Below are 20322 nucleotides of genomic sequence, written 5' to 3'. Positions count from 1 at the left end.
TTTGCATATTTCTTACTACAGTACCTTCCTGCTGAGTTTCGTGATTGTGGCTCGATTTCTTCTGGGTGCATATACATTTTTGTGACAGTGTATTTTGCAGTGGGAGAAAACTGTACAGAGGGTATATATTTACAAAATTTATGACGTGGATGACGTAGAACGTGAGCTGATGCATATACGTGGTGCATATTTCAATAGGTAACAGAAATAAATTTATTTTCGTTTGAAATCAGATGAAGGAAAACATTCTTTTCAGCTTATGAATCTCTCCCGTACTCTCCAGGGAGGTGCACTGAAATGAGAGCGCGTGTTCATGTAAAACGTGTTCAACACTACCATCTAACAGACAGCTTTTATGTTAGAATTTTGACAAACAAGACTTTAGAAATACATCCTATATTCAATACTCAGCCCTGAAGCGCAAAATTCAAGTGAAAGTATTAACTGGAGAGCCTAACTTAAAATTTCATGTACTCTCAAGATAGTTTTTACTTTTAACTTAATTTCTATTATTAACTTGGCTTTGACTCTTTCATACATACACACTTGTTTCCATTTTACAAGCATGCACAAAATACTTTTAACATGTACAAAACTTATATATTTACAACTGATTTACTTTAATTTCCTGAAAACAATTTTAAATCATTCATATTCAACAAAATTAGTTTAAAAAGTAATGAAGTTGTTTCGCTTAATTGAAAAACATACTAAAGTTTCCTAAACACTGTCTCTCAGACTAAAAGTAAATATCTGGTTCTTACACTGCTCGACATTGAAAAAGGCAACACCAAGAAGGAGTGCTCAGAAAGTGATGAAATTTGGAAAAAAGACAGAGACAGCAAGCAGCAATAAGTGATTTTTATTTCAAAATGATAGTCAGAATACAGAGCGAGAACGGCGTCGGCTCAGTAGGATGCAGGACCACCGCGGACAGCGATGCTTGAAGAAACACGTCTACGCATAGAGTGAATGAGAGTGCGGATGGTATCCTGAGGGATGGCTGCCCATTCCCTTCCAACCATATGCCACAGTTCGTCTTCTGAACGAAGCAGGGGCAAAGTCTGCCAACGGCGTCCAATCACATCCCACACATGTTCGATTGGTTACAGGTCAGAGTACGGTGGCCAGGGAAGCATCAGTATACCTTGCAGAGCATGTTGACAGATGAGAGCACTGTGTGGTCGGACGTTATCCTGTTGAAAAATTGCATTAGGCAGCCCCTGAAGGTAGGGGATTGCCCCCGGCCGCAGTACATTATCCAAGTATTGTTAGGCCGTCATAGTGCGCTGAATACGAACTAGAGGTGACCTAGAAATGTAAGCAATAGCGCCGCAAACCATTATGTCAAGTCGTAGGGCGTTCCACAATTACTGCCAAATTAGATCTGTCTCCACGTCAACGGCACACACGTATGCGGCGGCTGTCACTGGATAAACAGAAGCCTGACTCATCTGAGAACACGACGTTTCGCCATTCTGTCATCCACATCGCTCCAGTCCGGCACCATTCTAAACGTTGGCATCTATGCTGTGGTCAATGGCAGTCTTCTTAACGGACGCCGTGAGTGCAGGCCACGTTTGACGGGAAATGGTTCTGGTCGTCACGGGAATATCAAGGGTATCTTGCACATACTGCAGAATCGCGGTACAAGTGACTTTCGGGACCACCACAGCTTGTCGGCGGATGCGTCGATCCATGCCTGCTGACGTCACTCTGGCTGCACCTGCACCCCTCCTTCTTCCCACATTTCCTTGTTCCAACCACATTCGCCGTAGCCGATGCACCGTGCTCGCATCCATGTGGTATCAGCTGAGATTTGACATAAGGACCAACCCGCCCTTCTCAGTCCGATCACCATACCCCTCGTAAAATCGTCTATCTGCTGGAAGTTCCTTCGTTGACGGTGGCCTGGCCATTTTCTCCTATTACTCGTATCCTCCGGGACAAAAACCAACTTTCTTCGATAATTCGTCTGGCAGAAATAACAACACGAATATTGCCCATTCTGTACGTTCCTTCCCTTATGTCTTACTTCACGTGCGTCGGAGAGCTGCGCATTTCACATCATTCGCATAACTCAGTGACGTGCGTCTACTCTAAAATTTGCATAAATTTCTGACCATTCCTTCTTGGTGTTGCATTTTCAATGTCGAGCAGTGTATTTTTAAACTTAAAATATTCTGATAATTACAAAATAAAAAATAAAGAACGGTCTTACTGAAAATTTCAAGATAAAAATAAAATTTAATTCAAAATGAATCATCTTGAAATCAAATATTCAAAAATAAAATTGTCCTCAATCGGGTCAAGGACTGAAGGAAAAATTTTCAGAAAACTTTTGTATCTAGGTTTACGTAAAATTGAACACAGAAATACAGTAATTTTCCCTGATCGTTCATTTCTTGAAATCAGGCATCTGTTTTTGATGAACTCATTCCAGGAGGAAAAAGTGGCAATCTGCGGGATCTTCAGCCGTCGAAGCGGTCTGCTACTGCCATCCATCTCCATCGAGGTTTTTGGCTTGTACGCCGCTTTTTTTATCCTTAAAACTTTTTTCGGCGTGGCCTAAAGTCTGAAGGTGCTGGTTGCTTGTAGGATCTAGCCGTCGAAATTCCTTTCTCTGCCAGGGATGTGTTTGTCTGGTTAATCTAAGGGGTCCGCTGGTTCCTAAGAGTTTTTTCCGCTGGGGAGGTTCTTCTTCGAACTCCGGCGCGGAATTTCCGTTGATTTGCTAATCCCTGAACTCCTTAATCAGCACTTGAAATCCGGATCTCGGTTTCTTTAGCTCGCATTGATTGTCCATCAGCCACTCGTTGGATCTCCTAGGTGGTCTCCATTTGCCTTCAATTCTCGCCAGCTTGCTATTCAGTTTTTCCGAGATCTTTCTTTTTGGCTCCTCATGCCTGCATTTTAAACTTTTGTTTCGTACACTCTGGTCGCCTTTCTTTTTTTTTCCTAGAACTATTATTCTTGAAGTCGAAGGTTCATCTCTTGACCTTGGCGCTGGCGCTTCTCTTCTGCCAGAAGGTGACTGCTGCAAAATATCTTTGAAGATTGGCATATTAGCGCGGTTGTAATATTTTTTTACTTGATCCGTATTGGCAGTGATACTCACCTTATTATCTCCTTTTAAATAACACACAGTTCTCAAAGTTTTTTTTTTTGTATAACGAATGGCCCTTAAAATTTTGGGCAGAATTTACCACGCTATTCAAGACAATTAATGTTTAAGCTTTAAAACTTTATCCCCGACTTTAAAGTCGAAATCTTTCTCTTTTCATCATGATATAACTTTTGTCTCGCTCTTGCGATATCTGAATTTGTCACCGCATCGTAGATTAATTTATGAATATCTGTTAGTTTAAATTCTGCCTCCCGTTTTTTCCGAAAAACAATTTGTGCAAGGGGCAAGGGGGTAATTATATTCCTCCCCAAAATAAAATCTGTTGGGGTTTTGTCGGTAACGTCCTGTTTGGCTGTTCTTAGGGAAAAGCCAGTTCGTTGACGCAGCCATTTTAGGGACAGTTGCTAACGTTTAACAGAGCTGCGAATAATATTAACTATATTCCTGTTCACGCGTAATATTTCATTGTGGCATATAAGGAAACATCTTTAAATGACGTATGCCAAACTCTGCACATGGATCTTCGATTATTTGGCTAATAAACTGGCAACAGATGTATGATATAAGCTTAAGTGGTGCATCATTTTTAGATATATTTATTCAGAAGAGTTAGATACGATTTTAGCTGAGGCTCTTTTAAAGGGAATTGTTTCTACCCACTTCAAAATATGATCCACATTAACTAGCAAATATTTGTTCTGTAAAGAACGCTCCTGAACTCTACTAGAAAGACCTATGATGCTCTTGACTAGAGAGAACGTCGTTAGCAAACTCCTCACACTACGAGTACTATAATTCATTTTAACACCTTATTTAAAGAACTGTGAATGGCAACGACTTAACTGAGAATTAGGCATGCGTAAAGAGATGAGCCTTCTGGTCAGACGCCTGTCAGAGAGGAGAGAGTTTGGGAAGCTCCGCCAGCGAGCTGAGGTGTGAAGACTAAATTTGTCTAGTGATGACGAGTGCTATCTTCGTTAACGTCTCTGATCGTGTCACCAACTCGGATATGTACTCAAGTTTTTCTAAATGTATTAATTAAATGTTGTATCTGTGTTATGTTGTGTAATTAAAGTGATTCATCACCAATACCAGTGTTGATTCCGTTCCCACTGAAGCATCCACGACGACACAGTTCTTATTACTTTCACTACGTGGATATGATCCTAACAAATCTATTTATATTAATTCATTTGTGCAAGTAACTCTTATGCTATTTAAATATTAGGCCGGGCTATAATTTACATTGTTAGCTAATTAATAAGTACAGGCTAAATAGATGACATGTTTTAAAGGTTTTTCGAAAATGTTTTCAGAAATAAAATTTGCTTGCTCCTCTTCATCTAATAAGCATTGTGCTGGAACATCATTCCTGATCGGCAGGCAAAGCCAAATATTTGATGACCACTATATTTAATCGTATTTTAGAGGAATTACTATACGAGCGGGGTAACTCAAACCTTATTCCATCAGCAACTCGGATTAGTTTAACTTTTTGATTTTCCGCGCCTTGTTTTTTATCTTCTGGCTTACCATAACGATCATCAAAACGTTTTCCTTTATTTTGAAAGTCTTTTCTGCCGTTGAATCTTCGCCTGTTTTCCATTATCGGCCTACGAAACTGTCCGTTCGATCTCTGGTCGTAATCCATTGTACACATACTTTCTCCCACCCTCCTGCTTTCAAATTTGACTGTCAGCTCAAACAACTCTTCCAGAGCATTGGAGTTTCTTAGTTCAATGAAATCTTGTACTTGCTGTAATATTCGGGACAAAATTATTTGAATAACTTCGTTATTGGGCCTTTTCCCTTACAATAAATGAATAATTTGAATTTTTCTCAAATTCGGTCAACTCCTTGACCTTACTTTGATACTTGCTGAATAATTCAGCTTCGTTCTGCCTTTGACCACGTGGAATGCTTTTACAAGGAATGTTTTAAATGTTTCAGATGTGTACGTCTCACTGCCTATTTTTGTTAATCAAATTTATCGGTTCTTTCGTGCCAGCTCAAAGCCTGTCCTCTTAAGGCTGTGTTCGCAATTGTTACTTTTTGATATTTCGGGACTAGGAACAGTAAAAAGTGGCTGTCCAGCTGTTCCAAAAAACTGGTTACCGATGGTCTACCGTCAAATGTCACTGTGGGTTTAATGGTGGCCCGCATTGTATCCATTAGGGAAGGAAAAAAAAAACCTTCCATAGAGTTTGCTGGAGCGGATGGGGTCTGCCACGTTGGTGGACCAAACGGAAAGGTGGCTTCTTCCTGGGCATTGGTTCGTAATTATTTCGGGCGCCGGTGAACCGTCTAGTTTTTTGGGGTAGCATAAACTGCTACTAGGCTTTAGTAGAAACAACAACGCGCGCACTCAATAGCAAAACATGCTCTGACTAACATTATCGTTATTTCAACTTATATAAACTCTCGTTCACCCTACATCATTTACATCTCGGCAAGGAAACTCGAGAGAAACAAGAAATGACAGAAAAGGCTAATAAATTAAAGTAATTATTAGAAAAAATAATATAAATCTTAAAAAAGTATTTGATTTCTAAATCTTAATGCTACTGTTCTTTGAATTATTTTTTTTGGGTTTATTTAAGCACGTGCGTGATGATATTATGTGCAAGAAACACATGACAGGGATTAATTTTGAGGTAAATCAGTTCAGAGATATGTATTATAAGCATGTTACTATTTTTAGGATAGGAAAGAGGGGGAAAAAAGCAGATTAAACTTCAGATTATAAATTAAATTTATAGTTTTATTTTGTATATTCCTTATCTTGCATATGCGTAATTAATTGCAGTCGATATTAATATAACATTTCAGTTTATAACTTCTGATTTTAAGAACATCACATTAATTCAGCGTTAATTAGAACAGCAGGAATGAGGAGCTAATTAAGTTAAGTACATCATAAGTTCACAGAAACAAACAGAATTATTTATGCAAATTAACGATGCTTGCATGAAGTAGAAAGTTTTAAATTTCAATTCGCAAGATTGTTAGTAATATTTAACTAAGTTACATAGTCTCCACAATATGATGTTTTGTATTTGTTCATATGAATAATAGTTATTAATTAAAAATATATTTGATTGTATTTTTGTTTTTGTATGATGTTATAATTTTATGGTGCTGCCCAGATGGTATAGTGGTTAGGGAAGCCTCACTGCGATACCAAAGGGCCTGGTTTCGAATCCTGGAGAAGGCATGGTTGTAACTGTCCGTCTCTTCATAGGAGGCGATGGTGGCCCACCTCTTAGGTGCCTCCATAATAAAGAGACCATCACGTCTGGCCTTGTATAGATAAATGAACTGTGTTATACTGTAACTGTTCACAATCTGCCATTGGAAAAAAAAATAATACTATGGTGTATTTTTCTTTTTACTTATTTATTTGTTGCCTTTTATGCAATAATTTTAGTGAGTATTTTTTGCGCAATCGAATTTAGCGACATACTGTACTTGTAAGTGTTTATTTCTCGTACAGAATTGTAGATATTAGGATTCTGAATGCATAAATATTTAAACAGAGATATAGGTAGATCTCATGACGGGCGTCCTGATACTTTCTTGTAGCCATACTGCACGGACATCCTGATACTTTCTTGTAGCCATTACTGCGCGGACAATCTCGCTTTCACTTGCAGAAGAGTGCTTCTTTTTAAGTTGCTTTGCACTGAGTGCGCTAACTCCTGCCGTTTTGCGTACCCAAATATGACCTCTGACATGTCATAGTGCTGATATTTGCACATGCATCACCTTTCTAGCTTTTCAATGTACCGATCGCAAAAAGCCCTTTTCAACAATTTCATATTTGCACTAAGCTTGCTGATTCCTCTCGTTTTGCGTGCCCTAAGATTCCCTCTGACGTGTCATGGTACTGATATTTGCATATGCATCACCTTTCTACTGAGCTGACTTCTCACTGTGCAAATCGCAAAAAGGTCTTTTTAACAATTTCATATTCGTATGCTGAAAAATGAATTTTTTGTTTAAGTTTTGCACACTGTAGATAGAAATAATGTATTCTGTAGATCATATCTATTTAAAATGTTAAAATTCACCTGCACAATCTACTTTACCTTCGTTTTAACATTAAAATTAATTTTTAATGTTTCACAGCATATTTTGCTTTTCACCCGTTCAGGAAATATTCTTTGTTTGCTTTGATTCAGACGACGTTGATCACATTTTTCTGCAATGAGAAGGAAAAGCGAATTCACTTCCTCCTGTTCTATGCTTATAGCATTTATATTTGTTTTTTTAGAAATTTCCACTAATTTCTTCAAAATTTAAAATAATTAGTCTTACTTTTAAGTGTTTCTCTTTGATGTATCAGCAAACAGGGTACCATTATAATCTGAATGATGGATGCTAAATCAACACGTTTTTCTACATTTCTCTACAAAAATACTAAAATATATTTCTAATTCGTTTATAAAATAATTAAAACAGTATCTGAAGAAAAATGAAATCGCTTAATTAACCAATCAATTAAGATTTGAGAATATAGATAAAGGAATTAAATATGTAAATTGTAACGCCAGTAGATATCTATTGATATACGTTTGTGTACAATTTCTTTGAAATTGCAAGGAAAATTCTTTACAAATCTTAAATGCTTATAGTATTTTAGCGTATTTGATACAGTTATTTTTTTCTCTACGGTTACAGTTACATACATATACTTAAGTGAGCTGAATATTACAAACGCAAGGAGAAAGTTTTAAATTTTGGTCAAATTTTACCAGTTTGAAAGTATAAAATTGGCAATTAATTTACAAATTTTAAATTTCAACTAATGTAATATTTGTTTTTTTAGAAATTTCCACTAATTTCTTCAAAATTTAAAATAATTAGTCTTACTTTTAAGTGTTTCTCTTTGATGTATCAGCAAACAGGGTACCATTATAATCTGAATGATGGATGCTAAATCAACACGTTTTTCTACATTTCTCTACAAAAATACTAAAATATATTTCTAATTCGTTTATAAAATAATTAAAACAGTATCTGAAGAAAAATGAAATCGCTAAAAACGTAACATCAGCTCAGAGCTATGTAATAGGACTATGGTGATTAAATGTCTCTAACATAGTTCAAAAATCAATTAAAATTTTTATTCTTGCAATGTGGTTAAAATGTTACATTCCAAGAGCTGTTACCAAAATTAAATTTTAAAAGGTCGCAAAAAATCTCAAAAAGATGAACGTTTTTATTTTTAAAAAATTAGAAGATTTTTTACGATTCTAATTATTATATAGCGTATTATGCTTTACTTCCTTTGATATTTTCCTACTTCTTGTAAACTGGAGACAATACTTTGTCTTATCTGTTTTTTTGTTTTGTTTGTTTGTTTATTTGTTTTTAATATACTTTGCAATCTTCTGCCTAGGGACCTTGGGAAAGCTAAATATTAAATTTAGCCTGTATTTGAAAGGTAATAAGAAGGAGGGTTACAAGAATGACTTGATTATTTGATATTTTTGCACTCAGCTTGCATACATTCACACAAATAGCGACAGCGAGCAGTTTTGATTTCACGGATAAGAATCCAATCATATAATTTTCTAAAGTGGTAAGTAAATGAAAGTTTTGTTAATGTTTTATTCTGGCAACAGCCAGAATATCTGTCTTCATGAATTGAATATTTAACAAACTCAGATATCAATAAGTAAGCTGTTTTTATTGTTCAATCAATAAACCCATATAACTGTTTCTTGTATTTGGAAAAGGCCGAAATTTCAATTTTGTTTAGAGTTTCCTTTCTTTACATTCTCTCCGAGATTTCCTCACTTAGTGTGCTTAGTAGTTGAAATTTGAACTGAATAATTATTGACATCTATTAAGAAGTAATGTAGTCGAAACAAATATACCATGCTGTTCCATATGAAATGATAAAATTTTACATTTAAAATTTTTAATTATGTAGAGAAAGTGAACTTAGACATTAGTATTTCTAAAATGAAGTATTCCTTTCTTAATTTTAACAGTTACACAAATTTATGCTTCTCGAACTATTCCAGAAAAATGCAGAAAACTTGTTTCCATTATATACTCAAGAACTTTAATTGTTGAAAAAATTCATCGTATTTCAATATTGTGTTTCAAAATTATATTGTATTTGTTATCTTAATAATACACGATGAATTCATGATATTTCTTAGTGTTAAATAAATGATATTGTTTAATAATAATTTTAAATGAATTTATTTTACTTACGTCATTATGTACTTCAGTTTTAATTATTTTGTAAATATGATACATTACGTATAATTTCCGTTTATAAATTTATGAAAACATGGGTTTTGAACTGAGATAAATTTATGAAATATGTTCGATTTATGAAACCAAGTTTGTTGTGAAGAAAATATACAAAGTTCCTTTCTTATCAAGTTTTATCACACAGCATTTTATTTTTCTGCGTTATGATGAACAGTGCACTGAGTGTTTCATAAATAATTAACTTTAGGCTTTCAGCTTATTTTTACATTAGAATTTCAAATACATACTTAACACGTATTGGAAGCGTTAGAATATAGTTTGTTTATATAGAAATCAATAAACTAGTAGAATTGTGTTTCATAAAATTCAAAAGTCAATACTTAAAAGTAAATATTGTTTTTATTGGTAGAAAAATAATCTGAAGTCACCGTAAATACTTCGCCATTTAGTCCAATGACTGCTTTCACCTTAGTCTTCTCACATGCCTCTCCCATTTCCTTGATTTCCCCAAGATCTTTGGGATCCATCTCCTTGACCCATTCCTCCTTGATCGTTACTTCCTTGCCGTCCTCCTCTTTGGCCTTGATTTCCACGTCCACCTCCTTGTCCCATTCCTCCTTGATTGCCAAATCCTTGTCCTCCACGTCCACTTCCTTGGTCATTTCTACCTTGTTCTCCACTTCCACGTCCATTACTATCGTTACCGCGACCTCCATTTTGTCCACCTCCGCGACCACCAGACTGACTACCTCCACGACCACCAGACTGGCTACCTCCACGAGTTCCAGACTGGCCATTTCCTCCTTGATCATAACCTCCGCTATCTCCCCAGCTGCGTTCTACTCTTGAAGGGCCTCCAAAATCATCTCTAGGCGGGGGTGGTGGTGGTCCCCGATGGTCGTGGTCGTTAAATTGGCTTTTGACATTTGGTAACAATATGAGACAGAAAGCTCCTACAGTTAGCGCAATAAACTGAGAAAAGAAAGAAGAAAATAAATTAATAGCAATCTATGAACTTTTGGTATCCATATTTAATGCAAAACACGCTAAGTTTCAAAAACAGTCAAAATCATTCAATACAAAGATTCCGAAAATTTCCTTTTTTCACAATATATTGTTAGAAATCTGTCCAAAAGGATATGACCACTAGAAGCCCTCTGCTTTGAAATGTATATAAAGACGTAGATTGTGAAAATTTTACTAACTTTTCATTGTAAAAATACAATCAAACAGTGACTCATAAGGTACATAATGCTTCACTTATATCAAAAATTCTTTCGGCCTTATAAATAATCTTTGAAAACCCAATACCACCTTCCTAACCTGATTGAACATCAAAATCTTTCTATTTTTCAGAAATTCTTATAATTTTTCATAATTTAAAAATATATTCGAGTGATACATTTTTGATAATGTGGTGAATATGGTTATTATTTTCAAGTATTGATGACATAATTTGAGAAGAAAAAGGATCATTTAAACAAGGATAGAAATACTCGTATATTTGTTTTGAAGAGTATGTGAGAGTAAGTTAAGAATAGGAAGATTTAAATCTCTAATATTTAATTTATTTTTAATAATAGTGTTTTCTACAGAAGGACCTGGGACCACATTGATGTTATTCGTTCCGAAATTGCTAAGTAATTAGACTGTCACTGAGTAGAAACTTCCTGTTCCTCATGTAATTAAATAGAAATTCTGACAGAATTTGACAAAAATTATCAAGTTAATCTCTTCCAAAGCCTCAATAACGCATTAATACTGTAATTATAAAACACAGCAAATAAATGAGCGAACTGAGAAATGAAATTTATATTTTATGTATAAGTAGATCGGTAATTAATCCAGAGCACCAGTGCTTTAATGTGGGATCAATGCAAACTGCCTTGCAACTGCAATGTTTTGTATATAGAGTGTATTACTTCTAAAGCATTAGTGCTAGTACAGATTTGTGACAAAAGATAAGTTACATATGTGTAACTCTAGTATTTGTGACGACAAATGCTATTGAGGACATATTCTGTTTATTATTTGCCTGGAGCTTAGAAATAACTTGCAAAATAGATGCCAATTTATGAATAATACGTAGACGGAATGCCTGAAAGAAAAAATATTGTATAAGGTAGAATTTCATGTAGCATGGAGAAACCTTCGTTCGAAGTGATATAAATTTGTACCTATTTTTTTTTACCTTACTTATTTATATACTTATTAATTATATTATGCTGCTTTTTTCTAGGATCTTTCCCATTTATGAGGGAAGTTTTGTAAAGTAAAGAATATCCTAAAGTTTTCTTGCGATGCTGACGAGCGTGGAGGCTTTTGCTGATGGATATTTGAAGATATATCTGGTACCATTTTCTAATACCTTACAGGTGCAGGTGAAAAAAAGCTTCTGCAGATAAACACTACCTTTTTCGCTACCTTTTTCGTCTACGGTTTAACCATTCGAACAGATTTAAAATCTTTAATTCATCTTTCAAATTTCAGTTGATTTGCTAATAAAGGTGGGTGATTTAAAAGTGCTAAATTACTTCTTAATAACTTTTATTTTTAGCAGTTTTATAATAAACATAATTTTAAAAAATATTTAATTTGTAATAAACTATGAAAATTTGCTTACAGCGTCTGAAAGTGATAAATTTATTTAGAGAAATGTCTTTGACTGCTGCTTTAAACTTTTAGTACATAGACTGAGATACTGACGCTTAGCACATAGAATCTCCTTCTAGTGGAGAGGTTAGGTTAGGTTAGGTTATTTAATTACGGCAAAGCCTCGGGGCTATCTGCCTAAGGGGAGGGATGCCTTCGTGGAGGACTTTCTAAGGAAAACTTGCCCGTATACACGTTACACATGGGGAAAACCACGAAAACACCCATGCAGCCATGCCCGTTCGCGGGATTCGAACCTCGGACCGAACTACCAGTGTTCAGCGACTTCACCGCTCGGCCGCTAGTGGGCTTCTAGTGGAGAGAGAATCACTATTATTGACATTGCGCCTAGAAAATAACGTCTCTCTGTGGCAAAAGACATTCTACCATACAGACTATGAGAAGCGCAAGCCGATCGTGCTTGAACGCCCTGAAGATACTGATTTATCGTACACAATATGCATGCAATACACGCCGACAAATGAGAAGGCATTTGCTATTTATACAGATGGAATCTGAATTTCTCATAACTGTAGAATTATCGGCTCTACAAATTGCAAACGACTTCTGATTTTTATGTTGAATTCTCGAGTATTCGTGATTTATATATGTAACCACGAGTAACCGTAAGCACCCATATTCGGAATTGGCCAAGTGAAAGTGCAGTAAGGTAAGGCGATTCTAAATAAGTAAAAATTTAAAACATGGTGTGGATTTAATTGAACAACAGAGTTAAACTCAAATAATAATAAAATGTACATAAATCTGCAATTTTTTGCCTCGGAATTTTTTTTTTTTTTTTTTTTTTTTTTTTTTTTTTTCGAAAGCCATGCTGGCAATTTTGCTAAACTATGTGTTAAACACTGAGAAAGACAATCATGTCATTAAATTTAAATTTCATTTGTTCACCTATGAAATCTCACAGCTTGCCTACACATTTTACAGTGCCAATCGTGGCTTTCTTTCGAATTTCTTCTTAATCTTCATTTTTCTTTTTGTTTGTTTTTTTCTAATTCCTCTTGAACCCTCACATCACGAACGTATGGATCTGTCAAAATTTTATAGCTTCCAGCATCTTCTCCCTTCACATTCCTGTGCTTCCTTCACTTACGTTTTTAAGTACTTTGTAAAGTAGGTTATGTTAATTAACCAGTTATTATGATTTTAAGCTTTACTATCACTTTTTCGTTCCGTTTTTCTCATCGGAATGCAAATTAATTTTTAGTTTACATAAGCTGAGGGTTTTTGAATGTTAATTTCTGACACTCGCATAGCTCTGTTGGAAATCTGCTAACTCTATCTAAAAGTAACTATCTCGGCTCTGCATTCTCTCGCAACTAATACTTTAAACTTAGCGCCAATAAAATATTGAGGCAGCCTCTAGCTTAGTTTAATAACTGTTTGGTCTTAGAATACTTTAACAACGTTTAAAGTTATTTGTTATTGTTTAATTTACATCACCACGAGTAATGCTTTTTGTCTGCAGAATGAGTCGCACTTTTTATAGTAAAAGTTCAAGATTAAATGAAAAAAGGTTGTTTAAAGCCTTTCCAAACCTTTGTCATACTATTTGAGAGACAGTGATAACTCGCTAACCTATCTAAAATTAAGCTTCCAGATCAACTGCAACCTTACAGCTTGAATATAAGAAAAATTCATTTCGATGTTATTACATTTTCATTGCGAGAATTCCCTTTTTTAACATGTATGAAATAGTTTTATTTAACTCCAAGTGTTAATACTGAGGTTCACTGCATCAAAAATCACTAGTTTCTTCTTAAAATGTTAAGTTTTCTAATACCGTATTTACACGCATGTTGACAATTACTTCACACTCTCATATATTTTCTCCTTAAATCTTTTCAATGATTTAGCAACATTTGATGTAAGGTAGAAAAATACAAGGAATGAGTCAATAGATGAGTACATTGTGTAAATAAAAAGCAATGCTAATAAAACAATAATTACAAATGATTTATTTGGAATATAAAAAGCATATGCTTTTAAAATCTGCTAAATTCTGGTTTTAAACACTCTTCTCAGAAAAATCTCTCTAATTTTTCCTTCTCGATTCTCAGGTTTTTAAAATTAGTGCAAAAGAAATCTGGGAGGGGGGAGGAAATGTAAGAATTAGAAAACGTATCTTCAAATTCTAATTTGACGATGTTCTCTGAGGTACGATTCTTGGGTAATTTGCAGACTCATCAGTAAAGCGTACAGCTGTAATTTTAAAACCCGTAACTCATTAAAGAAGAAATAGTGAAAGTAATGTCATATTATAAACCTAATCTTATTTTCTATGCTTTCTTCCCCTTTTTTTTTTTTTTTTTTTTTCTCTTTTGGTGGAAGATAAGTTCTAAAAATTCCAGACAATTCAGTGACAGCTTTAAAATTAAATTATGAATATTGAAAATACTAGAATTTAAAATCAGTGTTCTTTATTCATTCATTTTATTTATATTTTTCTGCAACGTAAAATACTCCGCATAAGCAAAATATCTTCTAGCATGCAATATTATATTTACATATATATACACAAACATAATGTCCACAATAGTTTTTATCCGGTCTTTATTTTCGCAACCATTTTTTGTAACTTCCAGTTACAAAAAAGGTTTTAAATGATGCAACAGTTCATGATTCGACATTTCTAAATTTAAAGAAACCAGTTTCGTAAAAGTTATGAAACCTAAATTTTATTCATTCCTCTTGTCTCTATACTTATATTTTGGAACACTACAAGATATTCAATATTATTGCAGTTCATATTCAGAGGCTGTGCACAAATTAAAGAGCGAATATGTTTTGCATTTTGTACGCAACTAAAAATAAAATTTCTCCTTAGCAAAATGCTTTTAATGTTAAGAAATTAAGTGATGCACATTTCCATGGAGATTATTGCAAAAATTATTGATATATACAAATTTTTTTCAAAATGGTGATCTGATTTAGAGAATATGATCAGAATTCGTGTTATACAAAACAATGATAGAGTAAATAGCAATATTATTTGCCTTAATTAAAAATTAAAACCATTTGTGTATTAATTAATTTTTTGTACGATTGCCAGATTATGATTCGGAAGTAATAAACTTTCATGAGAATATTAGTAATGAAATTTTAGACTTTAAATTTTATAAATTACTTAAAATAATATTCTTACGACATATTAAATGTCGCAAAATTACAAATTAAAGGCACTAGTAAATTCCGATGGATATCATTGAATGACTTTTAACGGAAAAGAAATCAACCTGGAATTATTATAATTTATTTATTGGCAGATCCTTTAATGCAAAATGAAAATGACGTCAAAATTCCCAAATTTTGAAATTTCAGTCGTACGGAAATCAAACCTTTTGTGCTATAATGGGTTGTTTATAACGTATAAAAAGCGTTTCTAAATGTATAGATTTAAATAGTTGTTTTGAAACCGCAATAATAATAATTAAAGTACTTTAAGGTTATCAATTTTAAAATCAAGTTAAAAAATTGTCTAGTTTATGAATCGTGAATTTTAGTAAAATCTCCTAGTTTCCATTAAACTATTACATTGGGAAACGTTTTGATAATTATATTCTTTTCGATTTATTCTACTGAAAATATTATTCTTTCGAATAAAAGTTAATCAACAATCCAATTGCCCTTCCGCTACGACATGAAACTTTGGAATATAGTTATAGGTCTTCCTAGACAATTTATGGTGGAATTCATAATGTAATTGTATTGGCCTTCACAACTAGAAAGATTTTATAAAAAATACAATCTTCTGGATTAATTTACCGAGACAAACGCTTGTTTTACCGGGAACGCCTCAATTACATGTACCTTTCTTAGGACACATTTTTTATAAAAGAAACAAAGAACCTACAACCAATTATAAATGCTTACTTGAATAAGGGAGTATCTCAAAATTTACGGCAAATTCTGTTTGAGACCTGATAATTTATAAATTGAAATATGCGTTGTATTATTTTAGTAGGTAGTTGCTTTTATATTACTTACAATGTGTAAAATCAATTGGTTAAATGCTATAAAAATTAATAACAGTAAGCTTTACAACATAGATTCAGTTGAAAATAATGCTTTGAAAGCAAAATAAAAAATAAGCTTAAAAAGGCTATGTTATGTTTCGGAAAAATCAAAACAATTTCCTCTTCTCCAGTTTTTTAGAAGAAGTTATTGGAAAAGAAGTAAAAATGAAAGAGATTTTACAAGACAAAAGCTTGTAGAGTCATTAGGATTTGTGAAGTAGGAAGCATGAAAAACGAACAATGTCCTCGCCGGGATCCGAGATTCAAACCTGGACCTCCCGAATACGCGCCGAATATGCTACCCTTACATCACGAAGGCATGAGGAAAGGAGGGAGAAAATATCTTATAAGCTAGCTAATTACATTAAAAAAATCTGAAATGTTTCAGAGTTTAACAATTGCCCAAAAATGTCTTTCTTAAAGTTTAATATGATTTATCAGCAGAAATTATTGCTAGATATAGGACAGGTGGAATAGTAAAATATTTTATAGGCTATTAGATGAATATGCATTTAGAATAACATGGGAACTTTGGTGTATTTAAAAAGTGAACAAAAAATTGCAATGTAATTCTATAAAAATATTTAATGTTTTTACTCAGATAAATTTCGAATTAAATGCATTGTTATTTAAATTAATCAAATAAAAATGTAACAAATAATATTCTTAAGATATACCTCTATTGCTTTTAAATAGTTCGTTAATAAATAGCAGACATATTAAATTAATATCTTAAATTTTCTCGAATGGCAAGAGACTCGAATGAAAAGTGAAACAAATATTAAAGTAACAACGCAAAAGACTACAGCCCTTTTGGACTAAAAAAGGCAAATTTTTACCCTCTGATTTTATTCCCCGTTAGAATAAAATTTCAAGTGTTTTAGTTATTTTAGAATTTTTTAGATGATCTTCGTTTATTTTTGGTTTCCTTTGTATTCATAACGGGCGAATCCATATATTAATCAGACACAAAAGAAACCTTTAATCTTATGAACATAGGAGAATAGACCAGAAGTACATTTTTAAACATTTATGTTTTTGTTCAAGATTCTTGTAAAAAATATCGTAGATGTAAAACAATTTTAGCTAATAAATTCCGCAATGCGAAAGAAAAGCAAACATAATATTTTTCTTATTTTTACAAATGGGTGATTCCATTAAAAGACGATAATAAGATTGCTTTATTATTAGCACATATATTAATTATGAGTTTTAGATTCGTGTAATTTAGTCCACGTTGCGTAATTTAGCTCAGAATTATGTTTATGTTATTTGGGGGTAGTCTCTTCAAGGTTTCAGAACTGAAAAACTGTTCCGTAAAATTCCAATAAAACTGGCTAATCGGAAACTTCTAACACATAAAAAGCTCTAAACCACATTCTTGAGGATAGCTTCAAAACAGAATGTTTAAGTTAGTTGTTTAACATGTGAATCCATATCTGTAATATTGCTATAAAAATGAGTTACTAGAAACTGGAGAAGATGCTACTTTTGAATTAAAAAGTAATTATTTATTAATACATCCTCAGTACTGATTTTGAATTAAAAATTAATTATTTATTAATTCATCCTTGGTACTGATTTTGAATACTGAGAGGTTTTGAAGATTAAAAACAATTATTTCGGAGTTTCAAATTCAGGTAACTATTACGCGACATCAAATTACAACATCTCTGCTATCTGGTAAATGATGCCGCTTCCCCATAGACATAAAAACTTTACTTTACCCTTTATAAGTTTTAGTAAACGGCCAGTTCTCACAGTATTACTTCTGGATGATCCTTAAGGTCTTTGGTTTATCTTTCGAATTAAAATTTTAACTGCTTAGTAAATAGAGAGATTTAAATCAGTAAATTAATAACTTTTATTTTTAATAATATATTAAATTGATATAATTTAAAATATACTTAATTTATAATTTATTCACCTAATACTTTTAAGAAAAGACATTTCTTACGCCATACCTTAGTAGTGTATACCTGAAATGTTGGGGTTTTTAATGTTACTCAGGAATTTTGTAAAATTTAGCGTTAATGCTTCAGCGGATTTTAATTCAATTTCCTTTCATTATTCATTTAAATGAACAGGGTTTGATTCTGAAATTTCCTCTCGAATGCATAACATGATAAACAGTTTAAAAGCACAAAAAAATAAAAGACAGTAAGTAATTTCTCACTTGAAATAAAATTTACATATCATTTCTAATAATGTATTTAAACATATTAATATACGTTATCATAAGAGCAGTTATACTGTAGTATATGCTTTCAGCAGCAGTTCAGTGATTTCGGCAAACGGCTTTTAATGTCTCCTTAACATTAAAAAAATAACAGGAGCTATTTTATTCCTTTTACTCTTTTAAGGGCTTTTATTAGTAACATTATCCAGTAATTAAGCATACTGAATTATTTTCCCCCAAAATATAAAATATTGAAGTAAGCTAAAAAATCGAAATTCTAGCACAAATGTAAATAAAATAGAATAGAAAATTCGCCTTAAGGCTACAAAGAATATTTATAATTTAAAATAAATTTATAACTTCCTATTATTTGCAAAACACTGATGTATAGAGAAACTAAGCATAATATGGACTTACATTTAGAATACTTGATTAAAAAATAACGAGTCTAACTTCCTGGGCATTAACTGAATGGTTATAAAAGGGAATCATGTGCCTAAATATGTAAATGAAAACAGTTTCAAAATTCTAGGATCAGTTATCTGAGCATCACGGATTTCCCTTTGTTATTCGGAACGAGAAGAAAATTATATTACTGCAAAAAGTAAAGTTCAGAATGTATTTCAACTAACAAGAACTCATTGTTTCAAATAATTTTTCATGTACCACGGATTTCACTATTAGATATATATTGCATTAAAAACGTAATCAAAAGAACTATTAATTTTACTTTTCTGATGTTTAAATTCACGGTAATAAAGAAACATTAAAATATACTACATATCTGCAAAAGTTCTTTTCAGACTGAAATTTCAGTAACTTTCCACTCATTAGAAAAATTAAGGAAGTGGTATCTTCACAATGATGTGTATAAACTGCATATACATTTCATTAAAAATGCGAAACATAAAATCTGTGAAAATTAGAAACACATTTCATATTCAGTAACATAGAAACTCTACAATGAAACTATTCTAAATAATAAAGAAATGTTATAATTTCGATTTCTTCACTTGCTTTTATTACAGAAACTTTGAATGAAAAAAAAAAAAAAAAATAGTTCTCACCGTAAGTTTACCCATTTTCTCTTCCAAACAAATCTTTTGCTTCAAATGAGAACTTTGTCAGATGACAAACTTGATAGTGATCCAACCACTTCACTCTTTTTATAGTTGAACGACACATTGTCAAGGATTAAACACGTGGTTTTGCGATGGTCCAGCATTGTAAACAATGGAAAATGTCCGCCCCTCCCTCCACTCTTCATTAAGCTAAAGATGAAAACGAGGAAGAACACATAGTGTCCCATACGTCCTTCTATTGTGATACCATCCCACTTTCCCTTCCCTTCCCCTGTACAGATGTTGGGGCAATATAGGTATGTACCTTTGATTGATTGTCAGTCCAGGAACAGAACCGTGACATCCTTACTGCTATTACGTAACGAAATATTAATAAGGTAAAAATTTTCTTTTTTAGGACCGAAAAGACATGTATGTTTAGTTTATTATTTGATACAATGTCGTTAGCATTTCATTAAATCACCGTGAGAAACATAAGGATGTTTCGGAAACTTCGATGTCTTCTCTTTGAGCAATATCTGATAAAGGATGTCACGAATTTGGCATAGGAGCTTTTATACCTTTTTTTAATGTGTATGCTTAACAGTAAGAGTCAGTGAGCAATCCGAGTTAACAATAACAGAAGAAGATTGGATCATCTATAATTGTACAATTTCTACTGCGTAAATTTTTCAAAAACATATTTTGAACATATTTAGTTTCGGTATCATTGTTCTTTCGAGGATTAGCTTGAAAGTTGTAAGAAATGCTCAGTAATGTATCGTATTGTTGTATCTGTAATCTCATCATAAATTGATATGCTACCTAAAATATCATGTTATCTCCAAGTGACGAATTACTTAAAGTTGCTGTTCTACAAATTTCTATTTATCCGTAATATAAATTTGGATAAAATTCTAACTTCACACAAGGTATCTCTCTGTCTCTTTAAATGCGTATGTATACTGTATATACATTGCGGTACTGTGCCTTCTGGCTGATTCATCTTCTTTTCTTTCTTTATATTCACACGAAAGT

General features: G+C 33.0%; 1 protein-coding gene across 1 annotated transcript; it reads right to left on the bottom strand.

Moving 5' to 3' along the window:
• Window positions 1–9738: 9738 nt before the first annotated feature.
• On the bottom strand, window positions 9739–19448 carry LOC118185788 (uncharacterized). The gene is made up of 2 exons (XM_035355695.2): window positions 19291–19448; window positions 9739–10330 (listed from the first exon to the last, which is right to left on the bottom strand). Exons 1-2 carry the CDS (start codon window positions 19303–19305, stop codon window positions 9836–9838), a joined length of 510 nt encoding a protein of 169 aa, XP_035211586.1. The 5' UTR covers window positions 19306–19448; the 3' UTR covers window positions 9739–9835.
• Between the last annotated feature and the right edge of the window lie 874 nt (window positions 19449–20322).

Source organism: Stegodyphus dumicola, chromosome 7 (genome assembly GCF_044657685.1).
Source record: "Stegodyphus dumicola isolate Sdum_Otavi_A_Nest chromosome 7, ASM4465768v1".
Taxonomy (NCBI): Eukaryota; Metazoa; Arthropoda; class Arachnida; order Araneae; family Eresidae; genus Stegodyphus; species Stegodyphus dumicola.
The sequence above is the reverse complement of the archived record's forward strand: the minus strand, read 5'-3'. Positions and strand labels throughout refer to the sequence as shown.